The sequence below is a fragment of the Barbus barbus genome (assembly GCF_936440315.1).
Source record: "Barbus barbus genome assembly, chromosome: 17".
Taxonomy (NCBI): Eukaryota; Metazoa; Chordata; class Actinopteri; order Cypriniformes; family Cyprinidae; genus Barbus; species Barbus barbus.
The window spans coordinates 10,225,895-10,250,306 of NC_136745.1; the positions used below are offsets into that span (position 1 = coordinate 10,225,895).

The following is a 24,412-nucleotide window of genomic DNA, read 5'->3' on the forward strand; positions in this document are numbered from 1 at the left end:
TAAACACCAAAGAAGAAGAAGAAGAAGACGACGACTTGCTGAAGTTTAAACCGAGCATCAGAATGGGGAACAAAGGGGATTTAAGTGACTTTGAACGTGTAATGGTTGTTGGTGCTAAACGAGCTGGTCTGAGTTTTTCAAAAACTCCTGATCTACTGGGATTTTCACACATAACCATATCTAGGGTTTACAGAGAAGGGTCCGAAAAAGAGAAAATATCCAGTGAGCCGCAGTTGTGCGGACGAAAATGCCTTGTTCATGTCAGAGGTCAGAGGAGAATGGGCAGACTGGTTAGAGATGATAGAAAGACAACAGTAACTCAAATAACTACTCGTTACAACCAAGGTATGCAGAATACCATCTCTAAACGCACATGTCGAACCCTGAAGCAGATGGGCTACAGCAGCAGAAGACCACACCGGGTGCCGCTCCTGTCAGCTAAGAACAGGAAACGGAGGCTACAAATTCGCACAGGCTCACCACAATTGGACAATAGAAGATTGGAAAAATGTTGCCTGGTCTGATAAGCCTTGATTTCTGCTGCGACATTCAGATGGTAGGGTCAGAATTTGGCGTAAAGAACATGAAAGCATGCATCCATCTTGGCTTGTCTCAACGTTTCAGGCTGGTGGTGGTGGTGTAATGGTGTGGGGGATATTTTCTTGGCACACTTTGGGCCCCTTAGTACCAATTGAGCATCGTTTAAACACCACAAACCACCTGAGTATTGTTGCTGACCATGACCCTTTATGATTACTGTGGACCCATCTTCTGATGGCTACTTCCAGCAGGATAATGCACAATGTCACACAACTCAAATCATCTCAGACTAGTTTCTTGAACATGACAATGAGTTCACTTTACTCAAATGGCCTCCACACTCACCAGATCTCAATCCAATAGAGCACCTTTGGGATGTGGTGGAACAGGAGATTCGCATCATGGATGTGCAGCCGACAAATCGGCAGAAACTACGTGATGTTATCATGTTAATATGGACCAAAATCTCTGAGGAATGTTTCCAACGCCTTGTTGAATCTATGCCACGAGGAATTAAGGCAGTTCTGAAGGCAAAAGGTGGTCCAGCCCGGTACTAGCAAGGTGTACCTAATAAAGTGGCCAGTGAGTGAAATAGATTATGTACTCACATACATATATATATATATATATATATATATATATGTATGTATATGTAGCATATAACATGTATGTAGATTATGTGTGTGTGTGTGTATATATCCTCTTTGGGGCGGGGGGATTGTTATACACTGTGTGAACAAAATCAGTATGTTTTTGTCCAATGTGATAACATTAACTAGCATTGTCTAGAAAAAGAAGATCCTCTCTGGACCAAAACACAACATAAGGGTTAACCCTTATTCCTAGTCTTAACCTCAGATCAAAGCCTCAGCCTCTCACAGAACTATTCAGTTCTAAATAAAGCAGAAAATAACATGCATGATGAGATGATATCTTCACCCTGTTTCTGACCTCTCTCTTGATTATTTCTTATAGTTTTATACAGTATCTAATGGTCTGTTTCTCGCAGGATGATGCAGATGTGGAGTGGAAGTTCGCTCGGTCTAAACTCTGGCTCTCATATTTTGACAATGGCAAGACTCTCCCGCCTCCTTTCAGCATCGTCCCCAGTCCGAAGTCCTTTTATCTGTGTATCAAGAGATTGGTCTACCTGCTCCGGTGTCGCCGGCTCCACCTGAAAAAAGATGTGGAGCTGGGCATGGACAACTCGAAGTCCAGAGTATGTGTCTGTTATTGTTTATTGCTTGTATTTGTGTGTCAGGGTTGTACAAAATACTGATTTTAAGAACTGGCTTTTTTATGGTGGCAGAGAGAGCTCAACGAGCTGCAAATAGAAAAAACACATGCAAATTAAGAAAACAACTTCATCAATTTGATAACACACTCACTGCAAATGCTCACAACACAAACAAATAAAGAAACACACTGCAAAACTCACAGCACAACCAAACAAAAAAACTATTTATTTGTTTGTGTTGTGAGCATTTGCACCACCTGCTGTCAAACTGAAGATGTTTTCTTGATTTGCTGGTGCTTTTTTATTTGCATGTGTTTTCTGAAGTTGCAACGCGTTGAGCTCTCTCGGCCACCGCACTTTTTTTTTTTTTTTTTTTGCCAATTTGAATCGAATTGGCCAAAATACACAAAGGCAAATTGGAATTTAAACTGAACATCAAGAATAGGAATGTTTTGATTTGGAGTAAAATTTTATTTACTACCTGTTTTATATTTTTATGAATCTTATATATATATATATATATACATTTACATTTAGTCATTTGGCAGACGCTTTTATCCAAAGCGACTTACAATTGGGGAATACAAAAAGCGATTAATCTTGAAGAGGCAATCAGACAGAGGAAGTGCTCTGTCTGATTTTTATATACAGTATATATATATATATATATATATATATTTATACACACACATATATTAGTACAATACAAAATAAATACATGTATATGCATATGCATATACGTTACGAGGCATGAGCCATGGGGATCCATTTGCAAGCTTTTATTGGTAAATATGGTCAGTTCACAGGCTGGGTCAGACAACAGCAGACAAGATTGGCACAGGCAAGACACAAGGGTATTCCTAGGGCAAGCGTGGGTCGACGATTGGCGTACAGTATCCAAAGGGGCTAGACAGAGGAGTAATCCAGGTACGAGAGCAATAATCCAATCCAGGAGCAAACAAAGTCCGAACGGTAAGGCAAAGGGGTAAATCCAGGAAACACGGGCAGGTATCAAATCACAAGTAAACGGGCTAGACTAAGACAAGGAACTGGGAAAGGCTTTGTAAAGTAGCTATCAACAGAGACTGAGATGAATGCTAAACAATACTCGGCAGTGACAGAGGAAGTCCAAGACTTATAAGGTGTGTGTGATTGGGTGATAGTTCTCAGCTGTGAGCGTGATTAGTGTAATCAGCTGTGTGCGTGTCGTCAGTGCAATGGATGATGGGAAATGTAGTCCAGTGTGCTGTGTAGTGTGAAAGTCCATGTGGTGAGTGGGTGACCTCTGGTGGTGAACGAATGGAAGTTCATGGCCAGGATTCGTGACAACATGCATACATACACACACACACACACACACACACAATATAGTCAATAAATAATAAAAATTAAAGAAATAATTAAAAATTAAATAAAATTATAATTAATATATTTAATTCCATTCAGTCACTATTTAGTAGATATTTAAAAAATTATTTGAATTTATAATACAGTATATTATGTCTTATGTTTACATTTTAATCTTCGAATAGTAGATGTGTAAAATTTTATTATAAATCTAATAATATATATATATATATATATATATTTTTTTTTTTTTTTTTTTTTTTTTTTTTTATGTAAATGTATTAAATCATAAATTAATTATATAAAATACAATGATACAGGTAAATATACAAAATACAATGATATAATATTTTTAAGAAATACTTTTTATAGCTGGCATTTCAAACATTAATTATTTATATCAACTAATGATTTTGGAAATATCCTATATATTGTGTATAATAACATAACATAACATAAGTATTTAAAGTAAGTCAGACTGAAAAATGAAATGTATTAAAAATAGATTGTTAAGAGTTATATGGATTTCTATAGACTTCATTCTATTTAAATTCATCCTCCTCCCGTTCCCTCTCTCTGAAATCTGTAGCCTGACGCAGTTCTCCACCTTCCATTCAGACTTAAAAGGATGAAGCACCTCTCCTCCCATCCTCCCTGCACTGTGTGATAATTCACTCAACACCATTCATTTTCTGCCTCCATTCTCAATAAGACTGTTCTTTTTGTTCAGTGAGAATAAGCCACAATGATGTATCTGTCCAATAAACCCCAGATAATACCTCCCTATGTCACTGGCTTATCGACATTTCCCAAGCCAAACCGTTTTTTAGCGTTTCTACGAAAAAATACAGATAGCCTACGGAGAGAATCGATGGCGTTTCAATGCGGAATTTAGGGGTGCAAGCTCTGATGAAGAGGTGAGAGCTGATCATTGCTTCCTCAGGGCAAATTACACTTCATCCCCTGTGCGAGCGTGAGCACGTCCACAAAACCACAAGAGTAACCGCATCATTGTGATTCATCTGTGGCAGAGGCCTCCATTTAATTATCTCTGATCAGGCCAGCGTCTCCCGTGGGCTGCGTAATTGAAAAACTGACAAGAACATGTGCAGAGCCGCATCTACAAGACACGGAAGAGAGGGGCTCATCTGGCGGTTGCCTGCATGGCTGCTGTTGTTGATGTTGAATCAGTCGCGTGATGCACAGGGACATTCAAGCTGTTATGAGTTCAATTATCAGATTGTAATTTGTGGTTTTCAAACAACTACCACAGGCTGTTGTTTGAGTCTGGTTTTACAGTGAACTACACTGTAAGAAATCTGTAAAATAGGGCACAATATACTGTACTAACATGGAGGAATTTTCATTATTAATGTCATCATATTGATTTTTTTTTTTTACAGGTGTTTTACCTGTATTTAGAATCATTGTAGCCATTGTAACATATTATGTTTTAGGGTTGATGGAAATGTCTATTACTGGATAATGTCCTGGCAGAAAATGTCTGCTGCATTTTCTGTCTTCAGTTTGAGAGTTAGTGTTATTTAAGTGTTAGTTACTATTTAGTGATATTTTAAATATCTTATATTTTCAGTTTATATTTGAATTTAGTTTTAGTTATTTAATTATATGCATGGACATATTTATTCGTTTCAGTATTTTACAATATTTCTAGCTTTAATGTAGAATAATATAATAGAATAATATAATATTCTGTATAGCCTTTAAATATTTATTTATATTTCTGTTTTAGTTGTAGTTTTAGAACTTAAGCATAGACATTTTGCCTTGGAAAACAAGTGAAATGACTGCAGGTTTATTATTATTTAATTTTATGTCAGCTTTATTTAAATGACTGAAAACAGTTTTTTTTTTCTTATTATTTTTTATGGTTAGCAACTGCTGTGAAGTCTTTAGTGATTTCAGTGGTTGGTTACGCCCCCTGGTGGCCAAACGTTATAGATAATTTTATTTTACATTTATTTGCTTCTGTAATTTGATCAATTTCTGAATGTTTACTTACAATCTGTTGCAATCTGCAACCACTGTTTACATCATTAGTGTCTTTAATCGTTATTGTTTTTGTTTAATTTCTTGTGATTTATTTATTTATTTATTTTTATTAACTGTTAACTTAATTATTTGAATAATTACTTAATTGTAAAAATGGCTACATGCCATTTCTTCATTTGTTAACATTTAATTTTATATTTAAATATTTTATATTATTAATATAAAATTTATATTATTAATATTATAAATCAGTGTATGTTAATAAATAAATACGTTTTGTTGTGGTATTGAAATTGGAATCAACACCACTTGTGAAATTGTATTGGTTTTGATCTCAACTACTGAAATCAGTTAATCAGTTATTGAAAGTCCTGTGAGGTCATCATCAATAATCAATATTTCTCAATGCTTACAGCTGAACCTCTTCACCCAGTCCAGCATGAGGATGCCAGACTCTCACAGCTTCAACAGCATCCTAAATGCCCCCACACGCTATCAGGCAAGACCGCCATCACCTCTCTCTCTCTCTCTCTCTCTCTCTCTCTCTCTCTCTCTCTCTCTCTCTCTCTCTCTCTCTCTCTCTCTCTCTCTCTCTCTCTCTCCCTCTCCCTCTCCCTCTCCCTCTCCCTCTCCCTCTCGCTCTCTCTCTCTCTCTCTCTCTCTCTCTCCCTCTCCCTCTCTCTCTCTCTCTCTCTCTCTCCCTCTATCTCTCTCTCTCTCTCTCCCTCTCTCCCTCTCCCTCTCCCTCTCCCTCTCTCATATATGATGAATCATCACTGCACATTTCACCCTTATCCATTTCTCTGATCTTCATTTTGTCTGATTTCCTTACACAGCAAATTATGAAGCGTCTCATCAAACGCTATGTACTGAAAGCACAAGTGGACAAAGAAAATGATGAAGTGAATGAAGGTGACGATTCTTGTTTACCGTAAAACCAACCAATCGGATATTAAAACAGAATGATTCTATGATAAAGCTAATGTAATTAGGATGTAATGATTCTCAGATTAAGTCTCACAAAAACATGCCCAGGTCATATTGCACCTAATAATTGAAAGAAAAATAAATTAAGTAAATGAATACAAAGATTAAAAAAATAATAATAATATTTTGATTACAGAATATTAAGCCTATTTAAGGTTTTTTTTTATTTACATGACAGTTATGCACATTTTACCACCAAATGTGTTCATATTTTCATCTATATCTGTGTTTGATCTGTAGGCGAGCTGAAGGAGATCAAGCAGGATATTTCCAGTCTGCGATATGAGCTGCTGGAGGAGAAATCTCAGGCTACAGAAGAGCTCTCACTCCTCATACAGAAACTCAGTGACAAACTCAACCCGCGTCCTGTCCATCCACACTGACACAAATCAACGGTGAAGTCATTCTTTATGTGAAATACTTTATTCTGTTCCCCTTTAATATGCAGAGATCCTGAGCTTTATCTGAGCAATAGCAGACGAGGGCATAAATGATACACTTCTCCTTTAAGTTACTATTAACTAGAAGGTAAATTGAGCAGTGACTCTACTGGACAGTTTTTTTTTTTTTTTGCTGGCTGTGTATTTCATGTGAGTGTAACATTGGTTCACCCTTTAATGACGGTGAGGATTTGATTGACAGCTCCATACACTCAAAGATTTCTGTATTTGAATTACACATACAGTTTCCAGCCATTTAAACGAAAACTAATAATCTTATTGTAATGCATATTTGTCAGTCATACATAAATGGTTTTCAGAAAGATTCTGAATCTCAAAAAAAAAACACATCTATAAAATTGCAATGAGATACTATTGTAGTTTTATTCATATTTTGAATCTATTTTTTTCATTTTTTCATTTTTATATTAGTTAAAGTTTTATTAATTTTGTTGTTTTTTATTATTATTATTATTGTCATTATTATTATTATTATTTGGATTGTAGTAATTATATATCTGTATTCATTATTTTAGTACATTAATTAGTACATTAATCCAAATTAAAATAAGAATTTTCCTTGGGAACTAGCTGAAGTAAGTTTTTATTTTTATGATTTGTTTTTTTCCAGCTCATGTTTATTTTATTTTAAGTGACATTTAAGTAGCATTTATTCAGATTGCTCAGCATAAATCTGTTCATTGTAAAAACAATTACATTAATTCTGTAAAAATGTATGAACAAGCAATATTCAAATAGTTAAAATATAGATTGAAACAAATAATTATTGATGACAAATATATAAACCTTATAATTGTGTACTGTATTTAAAATGCATTCATTTTATTACTATTACAAAACTTGTAACCTGTTTCATTTATGGATGACTGACACATATGCATCACAGTATGTTTATGAGTTAATATTAAACTGTAATCCAAATTGTATAAGCAATTCAAATCTTCAATTTAGATCTAAATATTTTTGAGAGTGTAGGCTATTTTACCTCCACTTAATTTAATAATAACTGGAAGTGCAATATTCAGCACACAAGTGTTCATTACCTCCTGTATCTGTAGAGCACTGAAATATGTTTGGAATGACTGTATAATTAAAGATTCTAGATGATATTTGTGAATCTGTCCTATATATAAATTGCTATATTTAATTGTTATTTTATTGTTTTAATTATTGATTTGTTTAGTTGTGTTTGTTGTATATATCTGTGTGTATAAAATATCATGCATTTGATCTAAAATAGAGGTAATTCTGAATATAGCTAAATGTACAGTATTTCTCAATCAACTTTAGGCAGGGATGTTTGTTGCATACTGTCTTTATCCATTCCCAGCATTCCTTGGGAACCTGTATTAGAGTAATTGTAAAACTACTAAAGTTAATGGATGAAATATTAGTGGTCAAGTGTCCATAAAACATTTAGGATGCAAAGACCTTTTGGCACAAATCTATGCAGGGTAAATGTGTATCTGTATGTCAACATGTGACAAATGATTATTAATAATATTATTTAATTGTTAGTCAGTTTAGTTGTTGTTTTGTTAAAGTCACTTCAACTGTGTGAACAGAAGTTAATTAGCTGTTTACTGGCTTTCTGTTTAATTCATATTCAGGACTTGTTGCCTGAATCTTATTTCAAGCAATAGTTTGTCCAAAAAAGAAAATTTATCAAACCCGTATTTTTTTTATTTCTTTGTGTGAAGTACAAAAGGGAGACATTTGAGCTGCACTTTTACTTATACAGCGAAAGTAAATGGTGGTTTATAATGTAAACCTCCAAAAATTGTTGTACAACCATCAAAACAGTCCATAGGGCTTGTTGACTATGTGGGAATTTTCATCTGTGACTGCATTATTCCTTTAAAAAGTGTTTTTGTTTGTTGGTTTTGTGATGTCAGACCTTAAATGAGCTTGTTCAGATCATGATATTTTAAATATTTTTGTGTTAAAACCTTGATTTTGAGAATCAATGCCGTTCAACTGAGGGGGTTTTTAGTGTCATTATGAATTGTGGGTCCATAGAGGTCCATTTCATTTCACAAAGTGCAACTCTTCATTCTTAAAAAAAACTCAAGGCTCTCTTGATCAATTCTATATTTAGGCTATAGCCAAATGAAAATCAATAGATGGCATATTTCATGATAGACACAGTATATCTGCAGTAGTAGGCAGTATATTTTTAGGATCAGAGCAGGGTTACTCAACAAAAATATGTGTGAAAATGACAATTCAGATTTGTTTTTGCTAGCATTTTCTTTTCACTTAGATGTTTAAGCTATGCATTTTCATATAATTATCAATTCAATGATTTTAGAGGGAAATCTGAGAAATGTAACAATGACATATATAAATATTACTATAATACAATAGCATTGAGACTCAAAATTTGACATTTTTCATGTTTTCTATATAAAATCTATTCATGAAAACAAATGTGTTGTAATTCACACAGGTCTACAAGTGAAACCTAAAGTTAATGCCCATTCTGCAAGTGTTTCATATCAGAATATGAAAGGCCTTGGGATGTGGAGGCTCTTCAAGGTCCTTCATCAGTGCTGATACAAATTATATAAGACAAATCGTAAGAGTGAGTATGTGCCATTACTAAAGTTTTACGCAATCCTTTAAATCAGTGTTCTTAAGAATGCTTTGATGTCTATATACACACTACACATCCACAAATATAATCAACCCTGAGGTGGAAGATGACCTACTGCTTTTGATATCAAATATTTTCCCTTTTTTTGGCAATATGCAGAGTCATGTTCTTCCTGCGAGAGGTTTATATGAAAGTCTGTTTCTTTAAACTCATCACATGGTCGTGGTCTGACCCTCAGGAGTTGCAGCAGAACAGCTTCTGGAGAAGTTATTCATGATGTCCCATGTTTCAGTTGTGACATGAAATATTAGGGGCTGCAAACAATACAAGTCTATATGCATTGACTAAAGAGCTGTGCTATTTGAAGAAATGCCATTAATTTCAACACAACATTCTTAGGTTTTGAAATATTATTTTGAAATGATCAGACACAACAAATATGAAGCATTTGAAATGAAGCAATTGGTTTTCTTTATTTCAATAGAATGTATCAAAAGACCAACCAATGCCCTTTCTGTCCTGAGTTTAATATATGAGTTTAATGTCACCTTTCTCATAGTTGATGAATCACATTTATCAAAAGGCATTTGACCCAGATAAGGGAGGAGGGCGGACCATGGACCTCAGCACACAACAATTATGTGTTATAAAATAGTTAATTTATTTCTGGAGGGAGTGATGGGGGTTTAGAGTTACTCGATGCTTGCAAACTTCAGCAACTTTTAAATGTGGGCTGCTGTGTTGGGGTGTTCTGACCATTCAGTGGCTGTTTTACCAAATAAACCAGGATTATTTCAATTAGTCTGATTTATTGTCAGATGATTTGGTTCAAAATAACTAACTGAAATAAGCCTGGTTTATTTGGTAAACTTGTTCTATGAAACAGGCCCCAAGTGTCTCTCATTATAACAAACAAAGTGTAACATGATGTAAATAAGAGATTCATTGTGCAGTGTAGCTCTTCATTGATTATAATGGATTTTTGTGAGATCTTGATAAACTGAAATGAATGACAGTTTTATAATTACTGGCTAATCCATTGAGAATTTGAATAAGTTTTGTTTTTCATGATGCTGTTGGAGCAGTGACAGCTGCACGCTGCAATGTTTCGGGAGTGACATCTGCATATAAATGTGGCATTAATTAACAGGGCAAAAATATGTCAACATGTACATTAAGGCTAGAGTACCGTCACTGATTTCAGAAGCACCATCAGTGGCCTGCCTGTATCAGATTACAACTTTATATAGTTCTAGTTTTACCCTTACATCGTGTTAGAGCGCAAAAGTGCACGGACCGCCTAGTTTTATGTCCTCATATTTAGTTGGGTTTTTTTACTCGTTTTATTTTAGCTTTTGTAATTTTAAGTCACAGTTTTGAATTGCAGTGGTTACTGTTTTTCACTGTGTGATTTTGGCAAATTGCGTTAAAATATCAAAAATGATAAATTTATAATAATAGTAAGCGGAACCAATAATTAAGAAACAAAACATACAAAAATGTATTGCCCCCGTTTGTTTGTTTGTTTGTTAGGCCTACTGAACTAGAAATGTCCCCGGTCTCTTCTGGAGGCGTGGGCTCGAATACCATTTTTTCATTGAAAAGAATCCTGTAACACAATAGCAATGTATCACTCCACACCAACGAATCCTAAAGAGCCTGATGGAAGTGCTACATGTCCTACAGAACCTCTGTAGGCCTACGTTTATTATTGTAAGCTGTTTTTTTTTTTGTCTCAGTGAATAGCATGAGCATTTTTCATGACACACCCAACCATTCAAATATAAAAAAGTTCACCCTTACCCTTGTTTTTCTTTTCTCACATCACAAAGATGCATGCTTCAAACAATGAGTTCAGATTACAAACCACCATTCAATACCCAGACTACTGTTACAGCCCTTGTTTAACATTGTTTACCTTTCTGTGAAGCTCATCAAATATTTAGGGACAAATAATCTGACAGTTTTAAATGAACTCTCTTCAGCTAGAATGAAAAATGTACGGAAGCTTGTTTCTGCCAACAGATAAAAAGGTAATTGTGACTTTTTTATCAAACAATTCTGATGTGAGATTGTGAGATAAAAAGATTGTCTTTATATATCTCAGAAACGGGCTTCCATTGAAACATTACTGGAGTAGTATTGTGACAACTAGCCCCAGTCTCTCTTATTTAGAGCATACTGTCTAAAAACAGTACATATTTTCTGTATTTATTACAGACTATTGTCTTGCTCTAGTTTAGTTCTGTAATGCACTGCATGCTTGCACTGGAAGCATTTCACTGGCATTTTATTGTGATCAGTGAACTTTGAGACTCAGACTTGTGAAGGTTTGTTTGATTTGTGTAGGTATGGAGAAATTATTACAGATGGCGCTGATTCTTTACAGACTTCAGCACCTACTTTATAATCACTTATATAATTATAATTATATGAAATATAGCTATCTTCTGTTATCCGAGTTAGAACTATTTAATTGTTTTATTGATACACATTCATTCATGCAAACATCACATTAACCACTTAATATATAACACTGAAATATACTGTAACTGGTGTTTAGAGCTATATTGTCAGGACTGGGCATCACTTTTAAATATGAAGTCCAGTTCATTTAAAACTGTCCAAACAATTTGCACCTAAACATTTCACGAGGATCCAGAAAGCAGAGTGTTAACTAGGAGCCGTAACATGATAGTCTGGGTATTGAATGCTGTTTTGTTATCTGAACTCAGTGTTTGAAGCCTGCTTTCTGCAAGTGGTGTGACTAACAGTGACAATAGGCAAGAAAGAAAGGGCGAGGCTTTGCGTGTATGAACATTTTTTTTCTTGACCTGATTGCATGGGCATGTGCTGAAATTAACTTATATACATCTGTATCATCATCATGACATGACAGTCTTTACTGAACAAGACAAGATGAATAAATCTAGAAATGTTAAGATGTTTATTGCACCCTCTGTGCATCTTTTTCTTATAGAATGATATAGTTATATAGTGTAGTTAGAACTGTATAGCTTACTAAGCCTGACTATATATCTATAGAGATATAGTTAGAACTTAGTCACATTAGTGACCATAAAGAAGCTCTAAAAATGTTACTGACTAACAAATATGGAAAAAGTAAAGGGTCTCAATGAAATATGTACAGATTCACATATTTAGAGCAAATTGTCACATGACCAGTGTGTTTTATGGTTGGTCACAGTGGGATACAATTGCAGTCACAACTGTGACCAACCATAAAACACACACTTTTCCATAAAAAGGGATGACACATCATTTTGATTTTTCATGTCTGAGAAAAATTTGGGATTAAATGGGTTAAAATAGTAACCAGAAACCCAATCCAGATGTGGATTTCACGATAATTCACTAAATGGGTTTTAGAATTGCAGATTGAACTACTATTATACATTTCTATTATACATTTTTATTTCTTTTTTTACCAGGTGATTTATTTTGAAAGAGTTACTACTTTAGAAGATGGTTAGATCACCTTTTTTTTCATTTTTAATTTACATTTAATAATTTAGCGTATGCCTTTATCCAAAAACGACAAATAAGGACAACAGAAGCAATCGAACCTACAAAAGAGCAATAATATGTAAGTGCTGAGACAAGTCTCTGTCTAATGCAGTATAATAAATAAAAAGAGAAAAAACGTTGATATAGAAATAGAAGAGGATGCTAGTGTTAGAGGATCAAGTTTTCAATAAATAAAAATAAAACAAGTAGATAGAATAAAAATAGAATATTGTTATATGTAATAAATAAAAGAAAAAAAATGATAGAGAGCGCTAATGTTAAAGGGTCAAGATGGAAGAGATATAATATATAAAGTAAATGTTAATGTAATCATTTTCATAGACAACAAGGTTTAGAGAGAATATCTGTGGTCTACTAGTTGTGCCCTATAAAGAGGAAAACTTGAGTTTTTATAGGCTAAAAGTTAGTCCTTTTGTCTCTGTTGTCATGTCATGACTTGTCCTGTTGTTGAATCTTACTAAATTTAGACTGCCAATGTTTTAAATAAGAACGTGGAAATAAATAACTTTATTTCATATAACTTACTTCAACAGGGGAGCAGAGCACTTTTCAGTGTTTATGCATTGATAAATGACATCAGCTTCTAAGTTCAAGTACGCTTACAGCAGCATGTTCGCTATAGTATTTAATCTTTTTGTTATGGTGACACATACAACACTTCAGTTGGTATAGGAAGAACCAGTTCTTGATTAAACACTGCAAATACAGTCACAAAAAAAGACTGACGGAGGGTAGGAGGGGCCTGTGTGCCGAGTATGACAAACATGCTCTAAGATCTATAGAGATAGAATTGTTTGCATTGGTCCGTCCTTTCACTGTCAAAACATGCAAGTCACAGTGAACAGAGCAATAAGTTTGAAATGATTAAGGCCAGCAAATAGGGCAGCATTTGCATAGCACTCACAAGTTCTCCCTAACTGAGGCCTAGTAAACAAATCAGAATTTCACCATAAAACACTTTTTACACTCCTCTGAGCATTTTTGAAAGGAAAATCTCAGGCCATCCAAGACGTAGATGAGTTTTGTTTCTTCATTGGAACAGAGTTGGAGAAATGTAGCATTACATCACTTGCTCACCAATGGATTCTCTACAGTGAATGGGTGCCGTCAGAATGAGAGTCTAAACAGATGATAAAAACATCATGATGATCCACAAGTAGTCCACACCACTCCAATCCACCAATTAACATCTTGTGAAGCATAAAGCTGCATGTTTGTAATAAACAAATTCATCATAAGACGTTTTAAATTTAAACCGTTGCTTTTAGCCAGAATACGAGTAATCCATAATGACGCTTCCGACAATAAAAACTTTAATGCAACACATGATGATACTAATGTGCTAGTCCTTCTAATTCACATTTCCCTGCAATTTATTTCACAATTAATATTGTAAAGTGAAATATGAATATTTGTCTTGCTTTCTGACAATAAGAAATGGCAGTAATTGTATATTACAAACGAGAACTATGTAATTGCCTGATAAGAGGTTTAGCTGATAATTCATTTAAAACTTATTTGGCTCCTTCAGTTTACGATTACAGTAACAGTACTCCTTGTTTGTTTTTGCTGTGTTAGCTAGCAGTCTCTTGAGCCGTTACCCGGGTGAGATGAGTAACATACTCCTCAGAGATAGAGAAAACATTATATCTTTAACTGCCACACAGATCTTATTAGTTTATCTGGAATGCACATGAGGAAATATAAAAGGTTATTTTTTTAGGAAACGGTGTATATTGTGCTTGAAAGCCCTAGGAAATGTTTAATATTTTATTTATTTATTTTTTCCCCATGCATCTCAGACCCAGCACTGATCATCACTGGCTGTAATTATCATTAGTGGTCAGATATGTATTTTTAATGGATTCTTAATTCCTAAAATAGTATCCTAACACTAAATATGTGTTCATTTTCACGCATCCTCCTCTTACTCTTGCTGTTCCTTCCTGCTTCTGTGTATGTGTATGTTGTTAAACAGCTTTTTTGGCCAGCTAAACTGGAAGAGACTTGACTCTGTTCCAGACCAATGCAATTCAACTTGGTCCGCAATGTAAGTGAGTATGACAATAAACCACCTCATTTGACCTGAACTGTCTTTGCTTTCCTTATCTATTTTTTTTTCTTCCTATTGCTAAAAAGTTGGTTGCAGTTGGTTGTTCACCAGTATTATAGACTGCAAAATAAATAAATAAATAAATAAATATTTTCTATAAATATATTAAACCCTATGGAAGCCTAGTTCTGCCATATAAAATAAAATTTAATAATAAAATAAAATTCAGCTTTTCTATATATCAAAATTTGAGCTACTTTCTACGGAAGCGTATTGCATTCACTTGAGGATTTTTTTATTTTTTATTTTTTGAATTAATTTAAAAAAAATTAAATTGTTTTTCTGAATTAACGAGTTAATTATCTCAGAATTACGAGATAATTTTTCATGAAAAAAGTTTTTGCTCTGTTTTTCTGAATTAACGAGTTAATTATCTCAGAATTACGAGATAATTTTTCATGAAAAAAGTTTTTGCTCTGTTTTTCTGAATTAACGAGTTAATTATCTCAGAATTATGAGATAATTTTTCATGAAAAAAGTTTTTGCTCTGTTTTTCTGAATTAACGAGTTAATTATCTCAGAATTACGAGATAATTTTTCATGAAAAAAGTTTTTGCTCTGTTTTTCTGAATTAACGAGTTAATTATCTCAGAATTACGAGATAATTTTTAATGAAAAAAGTTTTTGCTCTGTTTTTCTGAATTAATGACTTAATTATCTCAGAATTACGAGATAATTTTTCATGAAAAAAGTTTTTGCTCTGTTTTTCTGAATTAACGAGTTAATTATCTCAGAATTACGAGATAATTTTTCATGAAAAAAGTTTTTGCTCTGTTTTTCTGAATTAACGAGTTAATTATCTCAGAATTACGAGATAATTTTTCATGAATAAAGTTTTTGCTCTGTTTTTCTGAATTAACGAGTTAATTATCTCAGAATTACGAGATAATTTTTCATGAAAAAAGTTTTTGCTCTGTTTTTCTGAATTAATGACTTAATTATCTCAGAATTACGAGATAATTTTTCATGAAAAAAGTTTTTGCTCTGTTTTTCTGAATTAATGACTTAATTATCTCAGAATTACGAGATAATTAAGTCATTAATTATAGATCAGTGCAGTCCAAAACGTAAAAAAATTACATTGCCATGCAATTACCCCCAACTGCTCCCCGGGAGCCACAGCATAAGTGCCTGAATTGTAAGATATAAACTCAAAAATGGAAGGAAAAATGTCAGAACTGTAACAAAAAGTTAAATTGCCTTTTTTTTTTTTTTATCAATTTTCACCAAAAAAATCAATAAAATAAATTCCATAGGATTCTAGCTAAAAATATCACACACAATGTTATGGTAAATATTAAACTTTTTATTGCACTTCTCTATCCTAATACTAAATGAAATAATTCTCAACAGTAAAATACTGCTGCGTGCACCTTGATCACTGGCCAGCGACAAAACAATATATTTTACCTCACTTCAGAGTCAGGAAAAGACAATATGCATGCAGACCTTGCCCCTAATTAAAACATCCTGTGGATGAGTTCTGGATGGCTCATAAGTCAATTTAAAAGGTACATGGTTAAATTTAAGATTATAAGTGCATGCAACCCAAACCAAAATATATGCACACACTTTCACTAATGCATTTCATTCCAATTAAAGTGACATTTAATGATGTCTTCTCATCCAGAGATTTCGTCTGCACACAATCTGCTGCAGCAGCTTTTTCTAAATAATCATGTTTGGACTCTTTTCCCATCTTAAAGACTTACATGTATAAACTTGAAGGCCTTTATCCAAACATTTTCATTTAACATGTGACAGTATTTCAAGACTGTACATGTTTATATTGTGCGTTTCCTATACACTATACTATAGGCTGTAAAACAGATGTATAACGGTGATTTTGCACTTTTACAGAGTTGGCTGTATTCACCTCCACAATGAGAGCTGAACAGGATGAACCAGTTCCTATGAAACAACTGCAAATACACACCCTGCAAACAAGCCTGTGGTGGCCCTTTACGGGCCCACTTAGGGTTAGCCTAAGGGCCCCCAGCAGGCTGACAGCGCAGGTCCTCTGAGACTTTGCTCATTGGCAAAACGTTGGCCCCTTACATCTGTTTCACTATAAATACTTTTTAGCTACTATAACTTAAGTCCTTGGAAAAGAAACAGTTATTTTTTAGCTGAAATGGATGCGGTCACCACATAACTAATGTCAAAAATGTACAGTAGTCAAAGTTTCAAATCAATTGGATTTATTAAATACAAAATAGAAAATATTCAATTCTGGTTAATGCTGCTAATTTAAGTCTTCTGAAAGGGACTACAAATTATCTAAACAAATATAAAAAATAATATAAATTAACATAAAATAAAAAATAAATTATTATTTTGAACTCTTCTGAAAATATGTTTTGATGTACTAAAGTATTCATCGGCAGAGCTCAATCTTCCCCTGAGGTCTCTCAACTAGTCAGCAGACGGTGGTAGCGCTCCTTCCGTCCACCTGTTCTGTCTCTTGAATTCCACAACAACACCTTTATCTCACTCTCAACTTCAGAATCAGGAGGACTTGGCTGAAAGGGACATTTTCAAACAGCCTCTGAAAAGCAAGTCAGCCTATATCAGGGATCCTCAAATCTAGCTCATTAAACTCACTTTCCTGCAGAGTTTAGCTTCAACTCTGATCAATCTCACCTACCTGTGATTTTCTAATGATCCTGAAGACACTGATTAGCTCAAGTGCTCAGTTGTGTTTGATTAGAGTTAACGCTAAACTCTGCAGGAAAGTGGATCTTGCGAGCCAGATTTGAGGATCCCTGGCCAATATGAAACAACAGGTTCTGTAAAGTTGTATTTTGGTTTGAGCCATTCCAGTTCAATTGAGTGGCTAAAGAATGGCCAGTCAATGTTAGTATTCTACTAGTTGCATTACAGGGCTGCCTACATAAAACCTGCATGGGCCTAAAGGATACAAAAGTTGCTCTGGGCCTGAGCGGGCTGGCCAACACTGGGCCATCATTGAATTAATGTGGGCAGTCCCATAGTGTGGGCTGCTCACAGAGAGCCCGCGGTGAGCCCAAACCTGTAGGCCTTGCCTAGGCAAGCCCGCATTGGGCCTGTTTAGGTTTGGTGTGGGCTGGCCCTAGCCCACTGTGAGCCCGCAGGAGCATGTTTGCAGGGCAACAATCGATTGGCAAAAGGTGTGCAGACATTTGTGCATGAGGCCAGACATGTTGTCAGACTGTATGCATGCTGGTCCCTCTCTTTATACTAATCAAATATTCTGAAATGGCAACTAAGGGTATGACTTCACTCAAGCAGTCTTTTCCTATCAGAGTTATGAATGAATGATTCACTTTCGCTCTCAGCACTTCCTTAATGAAGCACAAATGATTTTCAAGAATGTGCATGTATTGCATCTTGACCTTTGAACAAAGAAATTACATTTGGAATTAATTCCATTAATTAATTTTGCCATTAAATGTAATAATTCAATTAGATTTTTGTTTGCACAAGGAGTCTGACAACAGTCAGTGCTCCACACAATAACTGACTTAAACCATTTTTAGCTGGTGAAAATGCTAGTGTTCTAATTATTTTGGCCACCACTGTATATATTTTGATTCACCAGACTGAATGAACTCTATAGACTGTAGAGCCAAACCAGATGTTTGTTTAAATCTGGTTGGTTACATTAATTAATCTCCAGTGCTAAAAGCTATTACCCAGGTGGATTGAGTAACAAGCGCCTCTGATATAAACAAATAGATGCACTGATAGTTAGGCCTACAGCAATGCAAGTAATACAATCTCTCTCTCTAATTCCTCTCTTTTCCTGCATCTATCTGTGTGTGTGTGTGTGTGTGTGTGTGTGTGTGTTAAACAGCTGTTTGGCCAGCTGTCTGAAATGGAAGAGACCAGACCAATGCAATCATAAATACTTGGCAAATTAGGCAAAAATGACATAAAAACAACCTTATCTGACCTGACCTGAACTGAACTGAACTGAGCTGGCTTTCTTTCTTTCTTTCTTTCTTTCTTTCTTTCTTTCTTTCTTTCTTTCTTTCTCTCTCTCTTCAGTTGACATCATGTAAGTTTACTGTTAATCCCTCAATGACTAACATTAAGCTTCATTTCTACCTTTACTTTTAGGCGTTATAAAAAGTTCAAATGCTTGCTATTATTTAAACAGCATCAACATTCTTTTTAAAGTTGCATACACTATAACATCAAAAATGACCCACAGGCAATCAATCGTGCGTTTTTATGAGTGTTATCATCATGAATTTCTGAATGCAAGTGATTGGAGCTACGCGCTTTGCGTGCTATGAGGGCGCGTGCATGACTCATCAAAAAAACTTAAAGGCTTATAAAAGGAGAGTCAGTACTCAGGAGCAGCTCACGCATTGTCTGAAACACTCAGCCTTCACTACCCACTCTATTCTACACGAGTAAGTGCCTTTTGACTGTCTAAAACTTATGTACTTTAAGTACGTTTAATCGTGCTTCAGATACATTATGTCGGATGTATTGCTTGCCGCGCTGCTATAACATGATTCACGGCGTCGTTGCACGTAATTTAAGTCTAAAGATATGCATAGAGCTTAAGCTTGTGTTACTGCAGCTATTTAAATAGATATGCTCGAGTCCATTCAATGCATGCATATCCAAACCGATCGACGTACGTTTTAAAACCGCAGTATGTGTTATTATTTCTAATGTTTTGCATGATCTTGCATAACTATTTTAAAGTGCATCACTGTATTGTGCATGAATTTAAACGTTCTGTAATACTCGAATGCTCGTGCATTCAGAAAAAGACATGGGCGGTCTAGATGGTGTGCGTGAGGAACTTTACTAGAACACAATCTAGTACAGATCTGCCTTTACAATCGCTGTAGCTACTAGCCCTGATTACTTACTTTTTATTCTGCTTTCATGCTCATGTGTTTTTGTTTTTGTTTGTTTGTTTTTTAAACAGTGGCTCCCTACACACTCACGTACTTTCCGGTCAAAGGTTTGTATGAAAGGCTGATTCTGTAATATTGTCACATGATGTGTGTCTAACCAAAAGTCTGGAAAAGTTTTCGTGAAGTGGTTCAGTTGAGGAAGTATTATGCAACGGAGCTGCAAACAAAAGCAGTGCAAGTTGCATGCAGTATGAACCATATGCAACCATAAAAAATAAAAGGTTCATATTTAAGTTATTGGTTGAATTTGCATGCAACTTTAACAAGATTTGACGTTATTTGCATAATTTATAACAAAGCTTTCCGGCTAACACGCATGCATTCTATGAACGTTTTGCTAACGTTCCTATTAAGTTATTTCAAAATATTCTCTGAACAATGAAAACATCAAGTTTTCAAGGGTATATATATATATTTTATATTTTTTTTATTATAATATAGTTTTTCAGATAACCCAAATGTTTTGCTAACATTATGAAACCATTATTTCTGAATGTTCTCTATTTAAAACATTCAGTTTTTTTAAAATGTTTTCAGAACTTTTTTTTTTTCTTCTGTTACACTAGTTAAGGAAACTTGTCATTTTAGAATTTACCAAATATTATAGGTACATTCAAATGGTTTTTGAACATTCAGAAACAATAACGTTAAAAAAAGTTAGATGAACGTCCAACTAAAATGTTCCCAAATAAAATGTTCCATGAACAATGTATAAATATGTTTTTGTGTTAATGTTTTGGGAATGTTACTGGAGGGACGCTTGTTCATAACTTTGAGAGAACTTTCCAGAACTTTAACCAAAGTTCTGAGACTGTTCCTTGGTAGCTGTATTAGTATTTACACAATATCTGTTATGTTTGTTATTTTAGTAAAGCGATGCACAATAACCTCTCTGTTCAGAGGTTCTCATCTTTGGCAGCCTGCATGTTCTCTCAAGCCAGCCAGCTTTTGGTTGTCCAATCAAAATGTGACCATTGTCTGAAGGCATTTGCCCTAGATTGGGAGGAATGGCAGTGAGGCTCAGGCCATACACGCACTGAAAAAAAGAAAATTCCTTTTGTTGGCCATAACTTGAGTGTTTGCAGACTTGTCTAATCACATGTCTTTAATGCATGTGAAAGCACACTTAAGAGCATTGTAGAATGCTGTTGACTGTGTCATGTGCATCTCACAGGCAGATGTGGCGCCTTGAAGATGATTCTGGCGGATAATGGGCAGCAGTTGAAGGAGAACCTGGTGTCCATAGAGGAGTGGATGAAGGGTGACGTGAGAGGCTGCTGTGTGAGTTACAGAATTACCCTTTTTTTTTTTTTTTTTTTTCTCTCCAGTTTTTATTTTTAGAAACCATAAATCATAATCTATGCATGGTTTAATGTTGTTTAAGTTGTATTCCTTCTGTAACATGTTTCTTGATTTGTTTTAGCTCTTTGGACAGTTGCCTAAATTTGAAGATGGTGACCTGGTCTTGTTTCAGTCCAATGCCATTTTAAGGCATGTGGGTCGCAAACATGGTAACGATCTCCATTTTAATGCATTAGAATAAAATCAAGCATACTTAAGTTTGTTTTTTAATGTTCCATGAAATTCCAATATAGTCCCAATGTTGGGAGAAGAAGTTTTTATCACGTTTCAAGTCAGTGGGATCAGATTGCTCATTCCCGTTCCAGGATGACCAACAAGTTTTTAATATTAGAAGATCCACAAACATGTTCTTTTTGTCAAAATCCTTCATCCCTGAAACATGTTTTATTACACTGTGCTTGGTTTAATCCCATAAAGAAAAAATATCTTTAATACTCTTTTTATCTTCATTTTTAAATGTTTGTAAGCCAATTATAAAGGTTTTGGCAAAAACTAGATTAAAAAAAAAATAGAAATCTAAGAATATATTCTTATTAATATTCCTATGAAGCTTAAAAGTAATTCAAAGTATTGAAGTATATTAAAGAAGTATAAATTAGAGAGGGATTACATCTATTGTTTAAATGTAATATTTTATAAATAAGCTTTTTTTTATTAATTTGAGAAGATACTTGTAACATATTTAAATGCATACAAAAAATGTATGCAATTTTGTTATTTACATATTAAACATTTCTTTGAGAGAACTGGATGTCATTCACTGAATTAAATATGCAATATCATGTGGCAGCAGTTCCGCATACTGCTGTTTAAAATCTTCCTTGTTGCATAATGCATACTTATATTTTATTTTTTTCTTCTTTATTAGTATGCGATTTTTATATATTATATACCAAACTGTCATAATCTGTTTTACACATTCAGGTGCATATGGAAAAAACGACTCTGAGGCATCTCTTATTGACATGATGAATGATGCAGTTGAAGATCTTCGCCTAAAATACATCAAGATGATCTACCAGGAATATGTGAGTAGTGATGTAACTGTAAATCTAGTCTGGGTATGATAAGTAATTAAAGTTTAAATCATATTTTATATAGAAATTTATTCCGGTTTCTCTTTTTTTCCATTTAATTTGATATAATATCATACACTTTATACTATATATTTAATGATTTTATAAAATATTTTTCAAACTTTTTGTATAACACATTCAGACATTGTTTAAAAAAAAAAAAAAAAAGGTCGCCATTTTAGGGCAAATGTATTACCCAAGACATTAGTTCCTTATTTTCTATTTTTATTGTGTCTCCATCTGTAGGAGACTGGTAAGGAAGCGTACTGCAAAGATCTGCCCAACCAACTCAAACCATTTGAGTCCATTCTGTCCAAGAGCAAATCTGGATTCCTAGTTGGTGATCAGGTGAGAAATCCAGCACAAACACCAGAAGGGTAACCATGTAATATAGTATATGCTTAATTCTGACTGTCACCCATGTTTCAAATCTCCTCACAGATCGCATTTGTGGACTACAACCTGTTCGACCTTCTGCTGAATCATAAAGTCCTTTGCGCTACCTCCCTGGACTCCTTCCCAACTCTCAAGAGCTATGTAGATAAGATTGCTGCCCGGCCCAAAATCAAAGCCCTCCTGGAGTGTGAAAACTTCAAGAAACTTCCCATCAATGGCAATGGCAAGCAGTAATTCAGTAGAATATTCTCAAACAATGGCACTTGCTGTTAAAAGGCCTTAACTGGTGCTCTGTGATTAGCAAAACATCATGTGTTTGTACGAATATCTGTTTTGTATGTTTAACTGTTTTTGATAGTTTTTACTAACCAAAATCCATGTATCAATTATGAATAATAAAAAAAAAAAAGTAAACGTCCAGAATGGTTTCAGTGCTGCTTTGTTAAAGAACAACTTTATGCCTGCACATAAAACACGTTTTAATTTGCATTTAATAATGACAACTTCAGGTTTTGAATCATTTTAAAATGTAACATTTCTCTAGACTGCCTTTATTCACATTAGAATGTTTAGCGTGAACAGTCAAATTTATTATACTAAATATGATGTAAAACGCACCAGTGAGTATTTGCTAATGAGTCGGAAGAATAATAACTAAGTTTAAATCATATTGTTTAAATTCATTCCTATTGGGTTTTTCTTTTATTTTTGTTTATTCATTTTCCCCATTAATTTGATAATTTAAACTGCTAATTTTAGTTTGCAATATTTAATCAATAAAGTCAATTAGAATAATAAGACATTTGGAGTGTTACCAAACAAATAAAATCATTATCAACCAAATTAATCTTTGCAATGCAGAGGAAACACAGAAGCTGCATCTGAAGAGGCGTTTAGATGTACAGTATTTATTTACACACCGTTTAATGCAGGACATGAATGCATTAAACCTGCAGTTACAAATGCATAAATAATGTTTTGATATTTTAATCTTAAAACCTTGAATACTGATATTTGAAATTATTTTTAAAAATGAAAAGGTACTTTAAATGTGAAATTAAAGCACGTCACTGTTAATTAGTGAGTCATTGAGACTGAATCATTTAAACGATTGATTCATTCGGGAACGAATCACTATCATGTTGCTCACAAAACAGTGCGGCTGTGTTTGGAACCATTTTTGTTAGTGAAATAGAGCAAAAATTGGCAATATGGTGTCTAAAACAAAAGTCTATTAATATTAACTTCTTGTTTATTGAACTGTTGTAGGCTTATAAGCTAAAATCAATATCACATTTGTGTTTTTTTCGAAACATTGTCACTCTTCGTGTGATATTGATTAACTATATGAAATGATATAAATATATACATTTTTTGCCCCCATATCTTGAATTTTGGAAGCATTCTAAATGCATTTTATTAGGCTGAATCATGCAGTGAAAGAATGCACTGTAAATGAGCACAGTCAGTCTAGTTAGTGTTTAAGCACTCATAACTCCTCTTATAATCTGTATGATAAATTAATCTCTTGCTTCATACATACATCTGAACTTTTGTTGCTTATGATGAGGGAATTCGCGAGATATTTCATAATGATATTTCCCCCCATTTACATTTTTTATTATCCAATGAAAGGTTAGATTTTTGTAAAAAAAAAATTAAATAAAAGATCAAAAGGATTACCAAGGGTGCAGATATTTTTGGCCATAACTGTATGTGTGTGTGTGGTTTATGAGGACACACATTTGTATAATGACATGGGTATGACAGAGGTATTACAATATGAAGCTGGTTTATGAGGACACTGCCTATGTCC

General features: G+C 34.2%; 2 protein-coding genes across 2 annotated transcripts in view; both read left to right on the forward strand.

Moving 5' to 3' along the window:
• LOC306883212 (short transient receptor potential channel 3-like) overlaps positions 1-7,691 on the forward strand; it is a 46,339-nt gene extending 38,648 nt beyond the window's left edge. The window contains exons 10-13 of the mRNA XM_079438330.1: positions 1,550-1,759; positions 5,553-5,636; positions 5,974-6,049; positions 6,365-7,691. Of these exons, the coding sequence (XP_079294456.1) occupies positions 1,550-1,759; positions 5,553-5,636; positions 5,974-6,049; positions 6,365-6,507 (513 nt within the window). The 3' untranslated portion in view covers positions 6,508-7,691. The remainder of the gene's footprint in view (positions 1-1,549; positions 1,760-5,552; positions 5,637-5,973; positions 6,050-6,364) is intronic.
• Positions 7,692-18,753: 11,062 nt separating this feature from the next.
• Positions 18,754-23,436, forward strand: LOC306883569 (glutathione S-transferase P-like). Its single transcript, XM_079438932.1, has 7 exons — positions 18,754-19,243; positions 19,774-19,809; positions 20,937-21,043; positions 21,186-21,273; positions 22,049-22,152; positions 22,447-22,548; positions 22,642-23,436. Coding segments are annotated over exons 1-7 (627 nt in total). The 5' UTR covers positions 18,754-19,242; the 3' UTR covers positions 22,831-23,436.
• The last annotated feature ends 976 nt before the right edge of the window (positions 23,437-24,412 follow it).

Bases quoted from the DNA above. Each gene is read 5' to 3' on its own strand.
- LOC306883569 (XM_079438932.1), top strand. The intron at 21,044-21,185 runs GTGAGTTACAGA...GATTTGTTTTAG, and splicing joins GTGACGTGAGAGGCTGCTGT to CTCTTTGGACAGTTGCCTAA. The intron at 21,274-22,048 runs GTAACGATCTCC...TTACACATTCAG, and splicing joins GCATGTGGGTCGCAAACATG to GTGCATATGGAAAAAACGAC.